Source organism: Seriola aureovittata, chromosome 20 (genome assembly GCF_021018895.1).
Source record: "Seriola aureovittata isolate HTS-2021-v1 ecotype China chromosome 20, ASM2101889v1, whole genome shotgun sequence".
Lineage (NCBI taxonomy): Eukaryota > Metazoa > Chordata > Actinopteri > Carangiformes > Carangidae > Seriola > Seriola aureovittata.
The window spans coordinates 6,021,874-6,040,957 of record NC_079383.1 but is presented as its reverse complement, the minus strand read 5'-3'; the positions used below and the strand labels follow the sequence as shown (position 1 = coordinate 6,040,957).

At 44.4% G+C, this 19,084-nt stretch overlaps 1 protein-coding gene across 1 annotated transcript; it reads left to right on the top strand.

Moving 5' to 3' along the window:
• The first annotated feature begins 1,779 nt into the window (after positions 1 to 1,779).
• On the top strand, positions 1,780 to 8,118 carry LOC130161648 (uncharacterized). The gene is given in 5 exon segments (XM_056365056.1): positions 1,780 to 1,958; positions 2,349 to 4,115; positions 4,117 to 4,975; positions 5,191 to 5,285; positions 7,995 to 8,118. Coding segments are annotated over 5 exon segments (3,024 nt in total).
• The last annotated feature ends 10,966 nt before the right edge of the window (positions 8,119 to 19,084 follow it).

Genomic DNA, 19,084 nt, shown 5'->3' with positions numbered 1-19,084 from the left:
GCAGGCTGCGCTCTGCTTCAAAGCAAAGCAGCCACAACATGCACTTCTATGACCAAGTCAGCTCCTCTTTACCCTGACCTTAGCACACTCCAGGCTCCCACTGCACAGCCAATGCCTCATCAGCCACAGACACAAATGCCAGTTATAACCGTGAAGGGTTTACTGGAGTATGGAGAGCAGACAGATGACACACTTGATCAGTTGAGAGCAGAGGAGGAGGCAGCCAAACAGGGGGAGATTCGGGCACTACGTGCATCCATAAGGGAGACTAGGGAAAGAATGAAAACTTTAGAGCAAGTGGACCAGGAAGATGTGGAAAGGACCAGACTTATCTTAGAGTATGATCGGATAGCAAAGGGGCAAGCCCAAGCCATGGCCACCTCATCTACTCCAGTCCCCCCTTTGACTCCAGTCCCCCTTTTGGAGGCTGCCTCATCTACTCCAGTACCTCAGCCACCATCAGTCATTAACACCCCATGCCATAGTCTAGGGCCTGATGGTGACAGGGGGAATCCATTTTTCTCTAGGAAAGAAAGAGAAGATACTCCACACCTGTACTCCCCAGTCAGAGAGGGCCGCAGTTGCAGCTGTATCTAAAACGGAGGAGAGAGAGGAGAATATGAGCCTACAGGAAGGAAATGAGGACAGTGCAGAGGTGGGGGACATACAGGGTGGGGTACAGGTATTACATCTTACAGGAGAAATCACCCAGACACCAGAGGGGCGGGCTCTCCGTCAGCGCCCTTTACAACAACCCAATCGATACACATCATCCCATCAAATGCCCTTGTTAGCTCACCCTAGTGGTAGTGCAGTATATCAACCATTTTCATTCACAGATATGAACTGTATGTTGGAAAGAATGCCTGCACCCACATCTGGTGGGGGTCCATGGATGAGACAATTTTGCCAACTCACCATGGGTTACACACTATCTATGGGAGATTGGAGAGCTCTTTTAGGGCGACAAGTTGGGGAACATGAGGTTCAACAGGTTGAAGCAATCAGCAGTACCGGTTTATTACCTCCTGAGGCTTCTTTTGCTAGACAAGCGACAATAATAGGGTCTGCCATGAGAACAAAATACCCTGTACCACAGGGGGCAGTGCACATATTGGTGTTAAAAATAAAAGAAAATGGGGCGTCGTGTGGCGTGGTGGTCTAGGCGGGCGCCCCATGTGTGGAGGCTGCAGTCCTCGCTGCAGTTGGCCCCGGTTCGAGTCCCGCATCGGACGGCCTTTCGCTGCGTGTCGTTCCCCCTCTCTGCCTCCCTGTTTCCTGTCTCTCTCCGCTGTGCTGTCAAATAAAGGCATAAAAAAGCCCCAAAAAATATGCAAAAAAAATAAAATAAAAGAAAATGAGGATGTCCCCTCATTTCTCATCAGGTGTAGAAATCAATGGTTAGACATGATAGGTGTGCATCCTGATATCGATGCTCTTCAAACAGGCTTGTTCAGAAAGGCAGTGCTGAAAGGTATGCCAAAGGCTGTTAAATTGGCATTGGAGGCAAATCCTGACATCCCTGGGTGTGACAATGGTAAGTGGGAGAAGCATGTGGCCCATCATCTTGATACTCTTAGACTAAAAATGGACACGGAAAAAGCTGAAGTCACCAGTAATCAGACTCAGCTTGTAAAAATACAGCTAGATACAGCACGTAAACAATTCAACACTGATAAAAAACAAACTGAGCTGCAAACGACTCCCCAGAACTGTACCCAGTGCCTGCTGGGGCACCTCAACCGCATAATCATAATCAAGTGTTCATGGGGGGAAGAAATGGCGGAGCTTGGGGTTACCGTGGTCGCAGCTGGGGTCCACGAGGTAGATATGGCAGAGCTCAGTGGAGACGCCCGGGGTCTCAGGAGCCATGTGGCCGTTTGGGACATTGGTCCAGGGACTGTAGAGACCAGTCACAGAGAGGAAGATATCAGCAGGACAGAGGACATGCTCATCAGGTTCCAAATGCCAGTGTAGCTCCAGGAGGACAGTTTCCCAACATGTACCCTCCTGAGTACTGACGGGGCCCAGAGACACACAACACCTGTAGGCCTGGCAGATCCCTACATGGCTTTGAAAGTAAATTGCACTGAACTGCCTTTTCTTGTGGATACTGGGGCTAGATATTCCACTATTGTGGGGGATATGTCATTGTCCTCACTCTCTAATGACTCTGTGCACATTGTTGGATTCTCAGGGAAGAATGAAGCTCTGCCATTAACCCAGCCTCTGACGGTCCAAGTGGCCGATCAAACCTTTCATCATCAGTTTGTGAATTCTCTGGCCTGTCCTGTGAATCTCATGGGAAGAGATTTGCTAATAAAGTGTGGTGCCTCTGTGTTGTGCAGTCCTGACGGTCTGGTGATTACATTTCCGAATGGGACTTCAACGAATTGTTCTTTACCATCTATGTCTACTACCTCGCATATGATGTTGGCGGCCGAGGTGACACCACAATCCACCATGTGGGCTGATATCTACTGGGGACTGCTATTCCCTGAGACCCCTAGTTCTGCTGGCATTCTTTCTGTGTTTTCCGAGTGGCGTCCTTGGTTGCAGGCTTTGGGCCCTTATGCTCCTCCCGTTGATCCCTACCATGTTACGTTGTTTTATGATAGAGGTTGCGCTGAGGTGTACCAACAGGCTTTTTATTCTCAGGTGGAAGGTCACAATTGGCATGTTACCTCCCCTGAACTTCTAGTTGGACCAGAAGGCGTAGCCGCCCTGGTCTCTTTGACCCCTGACCAGCATCAATGGTATGACATGTCTGAGGAGGCTCTCCCGCATGTCACACTCCTGGTACATGCCGATCATCAGGCGAAGGACCTTGGTCCCATGTGTAAACGCCTGGCTGCTCTTTCTGATTGGCAGAGAACACAGATTCCCTCCCTGCAGTACAGTGCGTCAGCTAAAGCCTACAAAATAATACACCACACCACAGATGTAGTTGAGCTTGAACACAGACAGATTGAGAGATTCCATGGCAGGGAGAAAACTGATCATGAGTTAGCAGGCAACATGCTAAATTCTCTACCTCATTCTCTTTGGTCCACTGGCCCCACTGATGTTGGTTTTTGTGCTCACTGTCTACCTGTCACCTTTTCCTATAAAACTGATGACCCTATTTGGCAGCCTCAGTATAAACATAAACCTGAAGCAGAAGAGGGCATAGCAGACACCATTGAAGGGTTGTTACGTACAGGTGTGTTGGAGTCTTCTCGCTCACCTTGGAACACTCCCATTTTGCCTATAGAAAAGAAAGGTACTGATAGATACCGCATGGCACATGACCTCAGGAAAGTTAACTCAATCACAACTACACCTACGGTGCCCGTGCCTAATCCCTACACTGCTATGTCTTCCATCACACCACAACATCAATGGTTTTCATGTATTGACTTGGCAAATGCATTTTTCTGTCTTCCCCTCGCTAAACAACTCAGGGACGTGTTCTCATTCACATACAAAGGTCAACAGTTGCGTTACACCAGACTGCCACAGGGGTTTGTTCTCTCACCTGGCATTTTTAACCAAGTGCTGCGTGAACAGCTGGGAGATTTGAATCTTCCCTCAGGTGTAGTGTTAGTTCAGTATGTTGATGACCTCCTGCTAGCAGCACCATCAGTACAGGACTGTTTAACTGGAACGCAGTGCGTTCTGAGCAAACTACATGACCTAGGTTTTAAAGTGGCTCGGAATAAACTCCAGTGTTGTAGGCAGTCAGTAACTTTCCTCGGTCGAGTAATCTCGGCTACAGGAACGTCCATTTCTGGTCCACACCGCTCAGCTATTCTCCTACACCCCAAGCCTGCCACAGTAAAAAACATGCTCTCGTTTCTGGGTCTTGCTGGATTCAGCAGACATTTTGTGCCTCAGTTTTGTGAACTCACCTCACCTTTGCGCGCTATGATCAATGCTCAGGGCATGCGTAACCTCAGTGCCCTGTTAACATGGACCACTGAATCTGAACAATCTTTCATTGCACTGAAAACTGCGCTCTCCCAAGCCGCTGATTTAGCAGTTCCTGACTACTCAGCCCCGTTCTTTTTGGATGTTTCTGGAAAAGCACACACTGCTGATGGGGTGCTTTTCCAGAAAAAAGGGGGAGGTAGGCGCAACTCTCGACCCCACTGAAATCAGACATCCACCGTGCACAAGACATGCAGCGGGGGTTGCAAAACTGCTACAAAAAACAGCACACATAGTCATGGGACACTCACCGACGGTACTGACAACACACAGCATAGTGGCTTTTGTTAACTCAGCCACTTTCACAATGACATCACTCAGACAGAGCAGGCTAGAAAAACTTCTAGGGGCAGCACACATCACATACTCACATGAAGGCATCAACATGGCTGACAACATCACAGAAGGAACACCACATGCATGTGAAGAGAGAGTGCAGGGAGACAGCAAGTTCAGGGCTGATCTAAAAGGAGAGGAGATACCAAACGCAGATCTTAATTTGTACACAGATGGCTGTTGCTTCAGACATCCTCAATTAGGATTACAGGCAGCCTATGCAGTAGTACAACAGGAAGGAAGTGGCAAAATGAGAACTATGACAGCTCAGCAATTGCAAGGGAAAGTGTCAGCCCAATTGGCGGAGCTGGTAGCAGTCATAGAGGCGCTGAAACAGGCAGAGGGCAAGGTGGTCAACATATACACAGATTCAGCTTATGTGGCAGGGGCTGTACATGTGGAGCTTGGTCAGTGGAAAAGAGCAGGGTTTAAAACAACGACAGGTTCCCAAATCAAACATGAAAAAGAGATGCAGAACCTTGCAGAGGTGTTGATGTTGCCCAAAGCGGTATCAGTGATCAAGTGCAAAGGACATGATAAAGCAGACACATTTGTGGCAAAAGGCAACAATGAGGCAGACAGAGTGGCAAAAGCAGCAGCAGGGTACAAACCACAGTATATGATGCTACAGGCAGGGCCAAGTGTAAAAGAAATCCTACCAGCATGTGATGTAAATATGTTAATAGATGAGCAAAACAAAGGGTCAATGATAGGAATCAGAAGTTCAGTGAACAGAGTGACAGGCTTCACTCCATTCGAGCTGTCCAGGGGAATTCAATTCCCTGGTCCGGGGGGGGGCCATTGACGGAACCATGCTCCCCAAAAATGAGATATAGACCCTATTTTGAACAACTAACGGCTCTTATCTCAACTTTTTCTTCCCAGGTACGAGATCACACACCAAAAGGAGGAGACAACACACCGCACTCGGCTGAGTGGGTGTATCTGAGGGTCATCAAAAGGAAATGGTCAGAGCCAAGGTGGCTTGGACCTTTTGAAGTGACTGAACGAACAAACTGTGCTGTAAGGCTAAAAGGTAAAGGTGACACCTGGTTTCACTGGAGCCGGTGTGCACCCGCAGAAACCTCACAAAGGTCACTGCCTGAAGTGACAGCTGATTCGCAACAGACAGGACAGTCACATGCCTTGGAAGAAGAAAACAAAGAGTAAAAAACCATCACCGCATTTCAGAATCACTTCCTGTTTTCTTGGCTGTAGAGTGTCAGACGAGGAATACACTTCCTGTATTAAATCATATAGACATCTTGTTACACACAATATCCTACACACAGAGAGAAGACCTGAACTGCAGTGGTTATCACTGTGGATAACACCAGAGCAATCTCACAAGGCTGTATCAGATCGTAGTAACAAGTTACTAGTCACACACACAGGCAACAGAACATGGACAGAGATTCACATTAACCCCTTCTGTATTAAAACTGCAATCGACACGGTGATGGTCACCCAATACGACCGCAAAAATTGTAAAGGGGGTATTGTGCAGGCAGGAGGAGTTCATTATTTTATAGAGGTTTGGCTAGCAGGTAATCTACTATACACAGGAGCGCCTCTCTATAACCAGCTTTGCTATAAGTAACTAAGAGTGAAAAGTGCATGACATAGATAAGCTGGGCTAAAGGATAAAAAGGTTATAAGCTCTATGTGTTGAGCGCAGGCACACCTCACACGGAAACAAAAGATAAGGGAAAGGACAGAAAAGTCATTTATAAGTATTCTGCCTTGTTTTAAGTTCTGTAAGTTTTCAATAAAATGTTTGGTCCATGGAGGACCCTAGCGGGTCTCTCCTTGATTTCCTTTGCTATTATGTTGTCATTTTTGTTTTGGGAGAACAAAGGAGACCACGGACGCCAGGAACAGGTGCGTTCAAAGAGGTCATACACCAACAAACGAGGTAAAACACCACACGACACCTGTTTGGACATGTATGGAGGGATTGAGCTCAATTACACCCTAGGAGAAAACACAGCCTGGAAATTTGATTTATGCCAAGTAATCAATTGTAATTCACAGGATCAGAAGTGGAGGGGGTACGATGTGTACCTCTGTTGGTTCCCATGGGGAGGACCCACGAATAACCCGTGGTGGTCAGGAGTTCTGGTCTCAACTGACCCTTCATCTGTTACATGGATTACGCGTTGGCAGGAGGACAGGTGGGGTCAGTTGCAGACTAACCTCGACTTGGCTAGAGTAACGGACAGGACAGGCAATGGCTTATTACTGTCAGCACGACAAATATTCTCCAGCCCCTGGTTACCAGCAGTGCGACAGCATATAGCCTGTGGGGACCGGAGCAATAGCACGGTGTATTTTATCTTAGGTGTAGATCAGTCAGGTACAGACACCATGGGACTGATTAAAATAAATTTTCTGGGACCATCACCGGCTCCCACTTCTGCCCCAAAGACTGTTACACCAGCCGGACCACAACCGGTGAAAGATCCAGCTGTAATTGTTAATGATGTTTTGCAGGTTGATTTGTCCTCCATCACAGGTGAAGACATGATCAGGCTAGCGACAGGTTATTCGGACAAGAATATGTGGTTAGATTGGACGGCAGCAACAGCTAAAGCGTCAGGGTTCACTGACTGTCTGGTTTGTTCCTCAGCCAGACCAGTGTTAAAACTGTCTCCGGCGCCACTGTATTTTCATGCTGATAGACCAGGATTTGATTGTATGACAGCTATACATATGAGTGCTAACCCTCCGAATTGCAGAAAGTTCTCGCAGCTCTTTCCAGTTGTTAAAAATAATACCGTTCCTCCATCATTCTCTCCTCAGCCAGGTAATTACACGTGTCTGGTCAGAGTTACTGCTACTAAGTCCTCCACTTTTACTCCTATGGGTAGTATTCCATCTTCCTGGTGTGTGGAGCGGGTTAATGTTAGTTCTTGGACCAATATGTCATCTTTGGTTTGGGCTCGTGCAGATTTGTTCTGGTATTGTGGTGGCCGAACGTTACTTAACACTTTGCCCTCCGACTGGACAGGCGTCTGTACTCTGACACGTTTAATCATCCCTGTGCGCATGTTGGGCCGAAACCTGAAAACCCAGATAGCTGCTCAGGCCCGTAGCAGGCGGTCAACCCACACCTTTGACTGGATGAGCACATCCCCCACATACATTGATTCGATAGGCGTTCCTCGAGGCGTACCTAATGAATATAAGTTGGCTAATCAGGTAGCTGCAGGGTTTGAATCTGCTCTGTGCTGGTGGAGTACTACTAATAAAAATGTAGACTGTATCAACTATGTCTATTATAATGTTCAACGTTTGGGTAATTTCACTGGTACTGCAATAGGGGGCCTCTCGGAGCAACTGGCTGCAGACTCTCTAATGACAGTACAGAACAGAATGGCTGTAGACATGTTGTTGGCTGAAAAAGGAGGGGTCTGTCATATGTTTGGTGATCAGTGTTGTACTGCCATACCCAATAATACTGCTCCTGATGGCTCAGTGACCAAAGCCCTCCATGCCCTGATGGCGCTAAATGATGAAATGGCCTCTCACACAGGTATAAATGATCCTTTCAATGATGTATTTGACAGTTGGTTTGGTAAATGGCGCAACCTGGTGGTCTCCGTTGTCTCCTCAATTATTGCTGTTACTGGTATGCTTGTTTTGTGTGGTTGTTGTTGTGTTCCCTGTATTCGTTCTCTTTGCATTAGACTCATCACCACCACCATTGAAGGGAGGGCTGATAAGCCTCCACCCTATCAGATGCCGCTCTTAGGAGCACCACAGGATGAGGACGAGGAGATTGTCGCCCCCATGGATATTTTGTTTGATTGATCTCAGAAGTGATCTGAGATCAAAAGGGGGACTGAAGGGATATGTTATGTTTAATACTGTATGCTTTGTATGATTAAAAAGGCAAGTCAGCCTTAAACTGATTATAGTGGCCGTTTGTCCACAAAAGCAACGAAAAATTTCTAATCAAACTTTAAATCATAAAAAACTCAAAAGGCCACTTTTGCACCGTGGGTTGTGGTGTACACGGATGGGGGAAAGCATGAAGTCCAAACGACTTTCAATTTTTAACAAAAAACGTGATTTATTTAATCGGATAACAAGCAAACACAGAACAAAGAAAAATTCCTGTGCCTCTCCCGCTCCGGTAAAAAACCATTTGCCCACCCAGGTGCATGCTGGTCCCTACCGTGCGCTTACCTATATAACCTACCGTGCCTCCCTACCGTGCCCAAATGAAACAAACAAATAACAACAAAACACCCAACTACAAAAATGATAAACTAACAGAATACTAACAGCAATATAATCATAATGAAATCAAAATAGAATAATGAAATCTAAACAATAAACTAAATAACACCGAATAGCTCCCACACTCCGGCCCCTAATTGTGCATTAAATCACAATTACTTTAATTTCTCAAAGGAGCTATTCAATCAATCCTAACCTATAACTACACAGTCTATCCCATTAGCTTCAGTTCACTCTCTTCTTTGTGATGAACCTGAAACAAAACAAAAAAGAGAGAAAGACAGAAAGAGAGAGAGAGAGAAAAAGAGGGTCCATGGTGTCACACTCCTGCCTCCAGCAGCAGGCAGAGCTTTGTCACCGGCCTCTCCAGAATGCTGGTTCTTGTTCGAAGGCGCACAGACCGCACCAGGCCCTTTGCATCTGCTCTCACATCCAAAATTTTCCCCATTAGCCAAGATCCTCTTGGGGCTGTGGCATCTGCAATGAGGACGATGTCTCCAGGAGTAAGACTTCTTCTTGGTCTTGTCCACTTCTGTCTCTCTTGCATCATTGGTAGGTATTCCGAAATCCATCTCTTCCAAAAGAGCTCTGCCATGTATTGTGTTTGTCTCCACCTTTTCCTGATGTACAGGTCACTGTGATCAAACAGTCCTGGTGGCATGACTGGCTTGCCCTTTAACGTCAGAATGTGATTAGGTGTGAGCGCCTCCAGGTCATCTGGGTCATCAGAGACTTTTGTGATTGGTCTATCATTCAATATGGCCTCAGCTTCACAGAAAACAGTATGAAGCCCTTCATCGTCCAGAATTTGCTGTTTGAGAACTGAAGTGAGAACACTCTTCACTGAACGTATCAAGCGCTCCCACACACCGCCGTGATGGGAAGCTGCTGCTGTGTTAAAGTTCCACTTCATGCCATCCTGAACCAAAGCTCTCTGAATGTTGCCATGATTTAAACCAGCCAGACTCTCTTTCAGCTCCCTGTTGGCTCCAACAAAGTTTGTGCCGTTGTCAGACCTGATGGTGCAAACTGGGCCTCGTCTACAGATGAACCTCCGGACAGCGTTTATGCAAAAATCTGTGTCCAGCGTATGTGCCACCTCCAAATGCACAGCACGGCTGGTTAGACAGGTGAAAAGCACTCCATACCTTTTAATACGACTCCTGCCTCTTTTAACGTCGATAGGCCCGAAATAGTCAACTCCGACATCTGAAAAAGGGGCTCTATCAGGCAACACTCTTTCCTCTGGCAAGTCTGCCATCTTCTGTTCAATAAGCTTCCCTCTGTTGCGCCTGCAAACCACACAGTCAGATATTACCTTCCTTGCAGCGGAATTTGCATTGATGATCCAGTACCTCTGCCGCAGCCTGGACAGCATGTGATTTCTTCCTGCATGTCCCAGTTGATGATGAATATGGCGCAGAATCAGTACGGATACATGCAGATCTTTGGACAGAATGACTGGATGTTTGGACTCTGCTGGCATTGCTGCTCTTCCCAGCCGACCACCTACTCTGAGGATTCCATTATCCATCACAGGATCCAGTCTGTAAAGTTGACTCCCCTTGGAAACACTTTTACAGCCACTCTTCAGTGATGCAATTTCAGCTCTGAATTTGTACTCTTGTACATACTGAATTATTGACTGTTCTGCCTTCTTAAAATCTTCAGGAGTCAGACTCTGTCCTTTGAGCATGGTTTTAAAGCTCTGAAATTTCCTTTCCACTGCAGATCCTTGAGTCTTCAGCTCATCCTTATTGAAGTCTGCAGAGGCACACAACTCCTTTCTCTTCTGTCCCAATAACACAAGAGCTCTCTTGACCCTCAGCAACCAAGCAACAGACGTTTTTAGTCTCATCCAAGATGAAAAGTAACAAAGCAGGCGATCTGTGGCACACTCAAAATTCACAACAACAGAGTTCACTGTCAAATCCTTTTTGACCTCTGGGTCATCTGGAGGAATCACATCAAGATCGGCATCCAACTTAGGCCAAACCTGCTTTGGCTCACAGAGAAACTTTGGACCATTTATCCATCTCTTGCCTCTTAGGAAAATCTTTGCCCTCATTCCTCTTGATGCATCGTCTGCCGGATTCTCCTTTGATCCAACATATCTCCACTGATCGAGATTTGCCGCTTCTCTGATGAAGGCGACTCTGTTTGCGACAAAAGTGTGAAATCGCCTGGTTTCATTACGGATGTATTTAAGAACAGTTGTGCTATCGGTCCAGAAAACTGACTTCTCCAGCTTCAGTTGCAACTCCTTCTGAAGCATTTTATCAACTCGTACTGCAAGAACTGCTGCCGTGAGTTCCAGTCGAGGAATCGTTGTCTGCTTCAATGGAGCAACTCTGGCCTTTCCCAATAGAAATGCAACCTGAACTCTGTCATCCTTCTCAAGTCTCAAATATGACACTGTTCCATATCCAGCTTGGCTGGCGTCAGAGTGGTGAATCTGTGCTGTGTCAGGGTCTCCAAAATCTCTAGATTTAATACAGCGATCCACAGTGAACTCAGCCACCTTCTGGAGATCCTCCAACCATTCAAACCACTTCTTAGAGAGGGAATGAGGGATGGCTTCATCCCACCCCAAGCCTCTCCTGCATAGCTCCTGTAGCAACAGTTTGGCTGGAATGGTGAATGGGGCCAAAAATCCTAAGGGATCATACAATGAGCTGACCACTGACAAAATGCCTCTTCTGGTCTGTGGCTGTTCCTGTAGTGAGGTCCTAAACTTGAATTTGTCAGTTTCAATGCACCACTGTAGCCCCAATGCTCTCTCCATCGGAAGTTGATCCACATCCAAATCAAGCTCCATCACTTCCTTTGCTCTGGAGTTTTCAGCAATTGACAGCAGCACTGTTCGGCTGTTGCTGATCCATTTGGAAAGATTAAATCCTCCTTTGCGACAAAGCGCAGTCAGATCCTTAACCATTTGCACTGCCTCCTCCTCTGAGGCCATTGATTTCAAGCAGTCATCAACATAAAAATTACATTTGACTGTATTTACCACTTCTTGAGGGAAATGTTGGGCATTGTCGTCTGCTGTTCTCCTCAATGCATAATTTGCACAGCTTGGTGAAGACACCGCTCCAAACAGATGTACTTTCATACGATGTTCCACTGGAGACTGGGATGTGTCTCCACCAGGCCACCAGAGAAAGCGGAGAAAGTTAATGTGCTTTTCAGAAACATGAACTTGGTGATACATTGCTTGAATGTCGGCCATCACGGCAACAGGCTCTTGTCTGAATCGAACAAGGACCCCAATTAAAGAGTTGGTCAAATCAGGGCCCTGCAACAGCTGACAGTTCAATGATTTCCCTTTGTATGCTGCTCCACAATCAAAAACCACTCGAAGCTTGCCTTTTCTTGGATGATAAACCCCATGATGAGGAATGTACCACACGTTTCCATCACTCTGCTTTAGCTGATCAGAAGGCACAAGCTCAGCATATCCTTGAGTCACCATGTCGTTTAAAAATGTGATGTATTGTTCCTTGAATTGACTGTTCTTGACAAACTTTCTTTTTAGGCTCTGGAGGCGCTGTTCTGCAACCTGGTGATTGTTTGCCAAGACGGGGCTTTCCTCCCTGAAAGGTAAGTCAATGCTGTAATGGCCTCCAATTAACTTTGTGGTGTTGTTCATAACATTCATAAACTTCACATCCTCTCTGGACATTTCAAGTTGCTCATCCGATGACCTCTCGTTAAAGTCCTGGTTAAACTGTTTAACCAGCATTTCCTGAAGATGTTCGACAGAGATCCGGTTGGATGTTACAGCAGAGTAGTCACTTTTATTCCTGTTGCTCCCACCACGAAGTGGACCATTAATGACCCAGCCAACTCTGGTTCTAACAGCATAAGGTCCCTCATCCTGGCTGTTGATTAGCTCCCAGGGCTCCATCACCTTTGGTGCATCAGTTCCAATAAGCAAATCAACCCCTTCATCAATGTTATGAAGCTGAACATCCTTGAGATACGACCACTGATCAACATCCTCTTGTCTTGGAACATTGATTGTGGAAACAGGCATATCTTTTTGTGTTAAGACATCAGGTAACTCAACAAAGTCATTAATATTGATACCAGACACTTCAAGACCGGACAGCACATGAGCATTTATAATCTTCTTTTGACCCATAGTTTTTAACAAAATACTTGTCCTTTTACCCTTCAAGTTCAATTTTCTGGCCAAGCTCTCTGTACAGAATGTTCCTGAACTCCCAGGGTCCAAAAATGCATATGTCTGCACGGTTTTGTTGCTCTTCTGGCACTTGACTTTGACTGCAACAATGGAGAAAATTGAGGCATCTTCATGACCGGCCCCAATATGACCACAAGTCTGAGACACTGCGGGTGAAACATTTGAAGAGCTCACAGACTGTTGATCAGAGGATGTTCCTTTATCCTGCCGCTCTATGTGAAGGACACTTGGGTGCTTCTGGTGACACACATTACAGTCCAAACGACTCCTACAATCCTTGCTAGTGTGGCCCACTTTCAGACAACCAAAGCAGATTCCCTTTTCTTTAATGAAATGAATCTTGTCCCTGTGTACTTTTACCTTGAACTGTGAGCATTGATCCAATGAATGATTACCTTGTGAACAAAACATGCAGTTGAGAGTGGAGGGCTTGGCCTTGTTTCCTGTATGTTGAGTTATGACTCCTTCCTTGACTGCAGTGACATTGGTGGCAAAACTGCTCCCCTTTTTCCTTTGTTTGAAGTGGCTAGCAATGGATGTTTTGGAGTTGGTGAGCTGTGGGTCTTGGATGTTACCAAAAACTGGATCTGAAGCAATTTTGACTTGTCTTTCAATGAACCGCACAAGATCAGTGAACATTGCTCTCTCACCCCTTCGTTCTTGCAGATCACAAGCAACATTTCTCCATTTTTCTCTTAACTTATAAGGAAGTTTCAAAATAATGCTCCTCATGTTTATTGGTAAGTCCAGCTCTTTCATGTGCATCAGTTGTTCTGTTAAATTTGCACATCCACGCAGAAACAAGGAGAATGATTGCAACCCTTTAACGTCCTCGCTTTTAACAGGTGTCCAGGTAAGTATCTTTTCCATGTATGCAGCAGCAATTTTGTGTTCATTTCCAAAGTGTTCTGCAAGAAGACTTTTGGCTCTGTGGTATCCCTGCTCTGATGGTAAATGCTGACAACTATGCACCAGGTCCTTTGGCTGCCCCCTGGTGTACTGTTCAAGAAAATGTAAACAATCACTCCAATTGTCCGTTTTAGCCTCCACCCCATTTTCAAAAGCTCTAATAAAAGATTTGTATTGGAGAGGGTCTCCATCAAACACAGAGATGTTCCTAGATGGGAGAACAGAGCACAGATTTTGTTGGACAAGCAAAGCGGCGATGTCATTTTGTCTTTGCATAATATTTACTATTTCGTTTTGATAGTTGTCAGTCAGAGTTTGGGTCTGATGGTGACCATGTCCCACTTGAATTCCAGGTACAGTTTGCATCACAGGAACTGGAGCATCAACCTTAAATGTCGTTTCATCCTTTTGTTTCATTTGTCTTTGTTTAGGCTTGACAACTGGTGGTTGGAGGACAGAAGCAGACAAACCAAGAGCATGATCTTTTTCAACCACGATATCTGGAACAAAGGTGTTGGCGTCGGCATTTAATTCACTCACTCCCCGTGGCTTATTCCTTCGAAAATAAGAATTCATGCCGTTTGAACGTTTTGAGCCACACTGTGAACTGTTTTCCAAGACCTGTAGCCTTGCCTTTGTTGCTGCCAGTTCCGTTTCCAGCTCAAGTTGCTCCTTTTCTCTCCTTAGTTTTTCCTGTTGCGCTTCTATTTGATGTTTCTTTTTTTGCGCAGCAATGCGCTCCTCGAGCGCTGCCTTATCGGCCTCAGCTTTAATTCGTGCTGATGATGTCGAGGAAATCCTTGATAGCTGAGAGTTTGCTTTCCCAGAGCTTGCTTTTAAACTTGGAACATTAGAGACACTATCTTCAGGATTTATTTCATCAGCAACACGTTGATCATCAGGATTAGGCCCATCTTCATTTGGCTCAACACATGGATGACTCGCGTCAGAAAGCCAGTCTTTTACCTTCTCAATGAAATCACGATACTCTGTCATTTTGTCCGTGAAGTATTTATTTTGTCGTTCAACTTCATCCTTGGGCAAAGGTAGACTCATAAAAGATTTATGGATATCATGTGCGTCTTCGTAACACTTTATGAACACAGAGAGCTCATTCTTTATTGAATCAACATTTTCCTTTGATGCCATTAACGCATTAATTTTTTCCATACACCTTTTGGCTTGTTTGCATTTTGCACTCCTTTTTTCCTGGTGTGTTATCACACTATATTCCAGACCTTTACCAGACTTTTTAACAGTTCTTTTTGGCTTTTCAGCATCCTCTGCATTGACGTCAGACATTTCCGTTTCTTTTATTTATTTTCCTTTTTTTTTTTGCAAACCAATAACAGTCCAAAAAAAGCACCAAAGAGCGGGTTGCAAAAACACACGATGCTTATTGACCAACAGATCCTCTTCATCAAACAAACACACACAACATTCGGCCTTTTTTGATTGAGTTAAGGCGCGTGGCCGTGCGTAAAAGTAGACGTGTCGCTATTCAACCATCTTTTTATAGAGTTCCATGTATTGTGAAATACTGTCAAACTCCACTCGTTTGGCCGTTTTCCATTACAGCTCTGAACAGTTAGATCACATACCAGTTTTCCTTTGAGAAGGTTGAGCGTCTTGTCGATCTGGGCCAGATTAAAGCAGAATGCGCGCCGCCGCCAAATCCAAAAGGTGACAATGTCTTCATTCCATTCATCTACATCCAAGCGATCCAACAAGTCCAGTAGAGAAAAGTAATTCCTTTGAGTCAAAGGGCAGGTTTTTTACTTGTTATAGTGGCCGTTTGTCCACAAAAGCAACGAAAAATTTCTAATCAAACTTTAAATCATAAAAAACTCAAAAGGCCACTTTTGCACCGTGGGTTGTGGTGTACACGGATGGGGGAAAGCATGAAGTCCAAACGACTTTCAATTTTTAACAAAAAACGTGATTTATTTAATCGGATAACAAGCAAACACAGAACAAAGAAAAATTCCTGTGCCTCTCCCGCTCCGGTAAAAAACCATTTGCCCACCCAGGTGCATGCTGGTCCCTACCGTGCGCTTACCTATATAACCTACGTGCCTCCCTACCGTGCCCAAATGAAACAAACAAATAACAACAAAACACCCAACTACAAAAATGATAAACTAACAGAATACTAACAGCAATATAATCATAATGAAATCAAAATAGAATAATGAAATCTAAACAATAAACTAAATAACACCGAATAGCTCCCACACTGATGATTATGATTGTTTATGAACATTGTGACGTGAACATTAAACATTGTGAACCTGATTGCCGTTTGAGATTGCAGAATGACGTACAGGGACAGACAAGAGTAGTAGACAGTACAAGTATTAAATGTTTAGATAACAGGTTCAGGTCAGAATGGTGTGAGGAGAGAAGAGGCGGAGTGACCCTGTTACACAGAGAATGTTTGTATAAAAATGAATGTCTGAAACAAGAAAGTACTGCATGCTGCTTAGACAGGCGAGACGAGAGCAGGGTGGTCCAGAGCTCTGTAAGCAATCTCAAACTTATATGCTTGACTATACTTTTAATAAATTAGACGTGTTGAACTTTATCTGTTGTCCTGCATACTTCATCAAACGAATGCGCGAGTCCTGTTTGGTTATATATGGATCTGGACTCAACAATACTGAGTACTCTCTTCTAGCAGGCAGGGTCAGAAAAATAATCCTTAAACATTGGAATTGAGTTCACTCTGATGCTAGAAGACCACCTAATACTGTCTCTTGGCTGTATAATAAACCAGCAGGTATTTTCCACTGTGGCCACTGCGCACAATGTTCCCACTCAACGGACACCAAATACTTCACACATCCTCGTACTGTTATAAAATGCTCCATTAAATCCTTCATTAACTGCAGCAGCACACATGTTGTCTATGTGTTGAAATGTCACTGCTGTCTGGTTTATGTCAGACAAACAAAAAGCACTTTAAAGACGAACATATGACTATAAAACAGACACAAAACAGAAATCTCACCGTTTCCACTCCTCTGCAGAGAGGTTTATTGGATTCAGTCTGAACACAATGGAGCCCTTGGCTGAATTTGTCATGTTTCCACTAATTTGTCACACTTGACAGCTGTTTATATTTTTATCTTTTAACTTTAAGTGAGGTCTGTGTTCTTTTGTTCCAGTTTGTTCCTGACATGGTGTTGGGCATGTGGCAGTTGGGCACAGATTATGGGATTCATTAGCCAGCAGGTTTGAAAATCCGTTCAACCAGTTATCCAATGGCAATTGTACACGTTCTAGACACTATCTCACGTGTTTGTCCACTTTAACTCTGATGAAGACACAGCAGTGTTGCTACTTAAGTCTGTTTGCAGAATTAATGGCTGTGATTGGCTGTGGCTCAGGAGGTAGAGCGGGTCGTCCACTAATGAGAAGGTCCGGGGTCCAATCCTGGCCCCTCCAGTCTGCATGTTGAAGTGCCCCTGGGCAAAATACTGAACCCCAAATTGCCTCTGATGGCTGTTCCATCAGTGTATATGTAAGAGTGTGTGCATGTATGGTAGAAGTGTTATATGAATGTGTGTGAATGGGTGAATGTGGCTTGTAGTGTAAAAGTGCTTCAAGAGGTCGACAAGACTAGAAGAGTGCTTTATAAGAAAAGAAAAGTGGGGACCACTTTACAATAAGACTACCCTTTTATGAATGGTTTATAGCTAGATTATTAATTAGCTTGTTAACACTTTATAAATCATTTATAAACTGTTATAACACATTAGATAAAAAGCTTGCCAAATAGTGAGCCCACATTTAGCTGTACTGTTAAGTCTCATATCTTATTAGTTACTAATTAGTTTTTACCCTATTTATACAGTGCTACAGAATTATGGTAATTATATAAATGGCTGCAAACCAGCTGATAAGTAAATAAAGCTTTTTTGTGTACCACCTTTCACAGATACAAAATCACAAAGTTCTGTAAAGTATGAAAGTCACAGTTTAGGGATAAGGCAAATAAAAAGCAATAAAATAAAATGGAGCAGCTATTCACACAGAGAACCAAAAGCCTGTCTGACTAAAAACATTTTCAGCTGCTTCATAAAGATTTCACAGGGGTCTAGCAATCTCAGTGATACTGGGAGGGCGTCCAATAAATTGAATGCCACAGTTTGAAAAGCACAGTAATCTCAGGTTTTATATTTTTAGAATACATATTTTTGTTCAGCAGACCTGAGATCCCTATTGGCTCAGTAATATACTCGTGTGTTTGACAATGCAAGTCTCTGAAGTTTACCTCCGGTATTTTAAAACAGATGTGGAATTTGTGGAAAGAGGATAAAATTGGATCTCTTGTTATATACTGTATGTGAGGGCTGACATGTAGGGTGAGAACGCTGCCCTCTGCCTTTATAAGGACAGATGTGGGGAGTCAGGGCCTCTTTGTCTGAATCCTGGTAGATGTGTGGTAGGACTGCTTGGTGTGTGCAGGTAAAGGAGAGCTGGGGAGAAACGATGATTTTATGGGTTGATCGGAAATCTAATGAGGTTTCTTGTATGTTCATATGTAGAGAGGTTGTGTCCTGATTGGTCCAATCAGTGCTTTAAGAGGTCGACAAGACTAGAAGAGTGCTTTACAAGAAAAGAAAAGTGGGGACCAATTTACAATAAGACTAACCCGTTCTCAGCATAACGAGCTGTGGGGAGTATGCATGGGGTCCACCTTGCATGCAGTGTGGTAAACTTAGCGGTATTGGTAGTTTGTAGTTTTACATATCCTCTCAGGCCTCTCTCTGGAGCTCTAGCATCAACAGGTCAGTGAGCCAATCAGAAGAGAGGCTCTGAGCCCCTCCCTGATTGACTGTATTCTGAGTGATTAAATTCCAGGGTTGTAACATCAGTGCCAAAAGCCCTGACGGCTTGTTTTAAGGCTCAGTTTCTGAACACAGGCTGTGTGCATTTCTCTGTGGACTGAGCGCTTTGATACTTTACAGTGTTAAAATAAAACTTAGACCTGCTTTATAATCAAAAAAGACATGGAAATCTACCTTTTTATACTATATGGGACCTTTTTAAAGACCCCATATACTGCTTCATGTTTGGAGCGCGAAAAATCTGGATGGCATCCTAGCACTCATTTAAAATAAAACAACAGCCACTATAATAGCTAATCATCTGTCGAAGAGGCAGTTTATATAAAGAAAACAAAATAGGACCCTGAGCAGAATCCTGGATTCCTGGTAACATCAGCCACATCAATCAGCATTTGGCAATCAGTGTGTATTTTGATGCAGAATCAAATAAACAATACAATATTTGATCAAAACAACACATTTGAGAGCTAGAGCAGCCCTAGCTCTTTAGAAAACAGGAGATAATGTAACTTGTTTATCCTGTGACTGCATAACTTTTAATTTGTCTTGGAAGGCAGGCATTTGT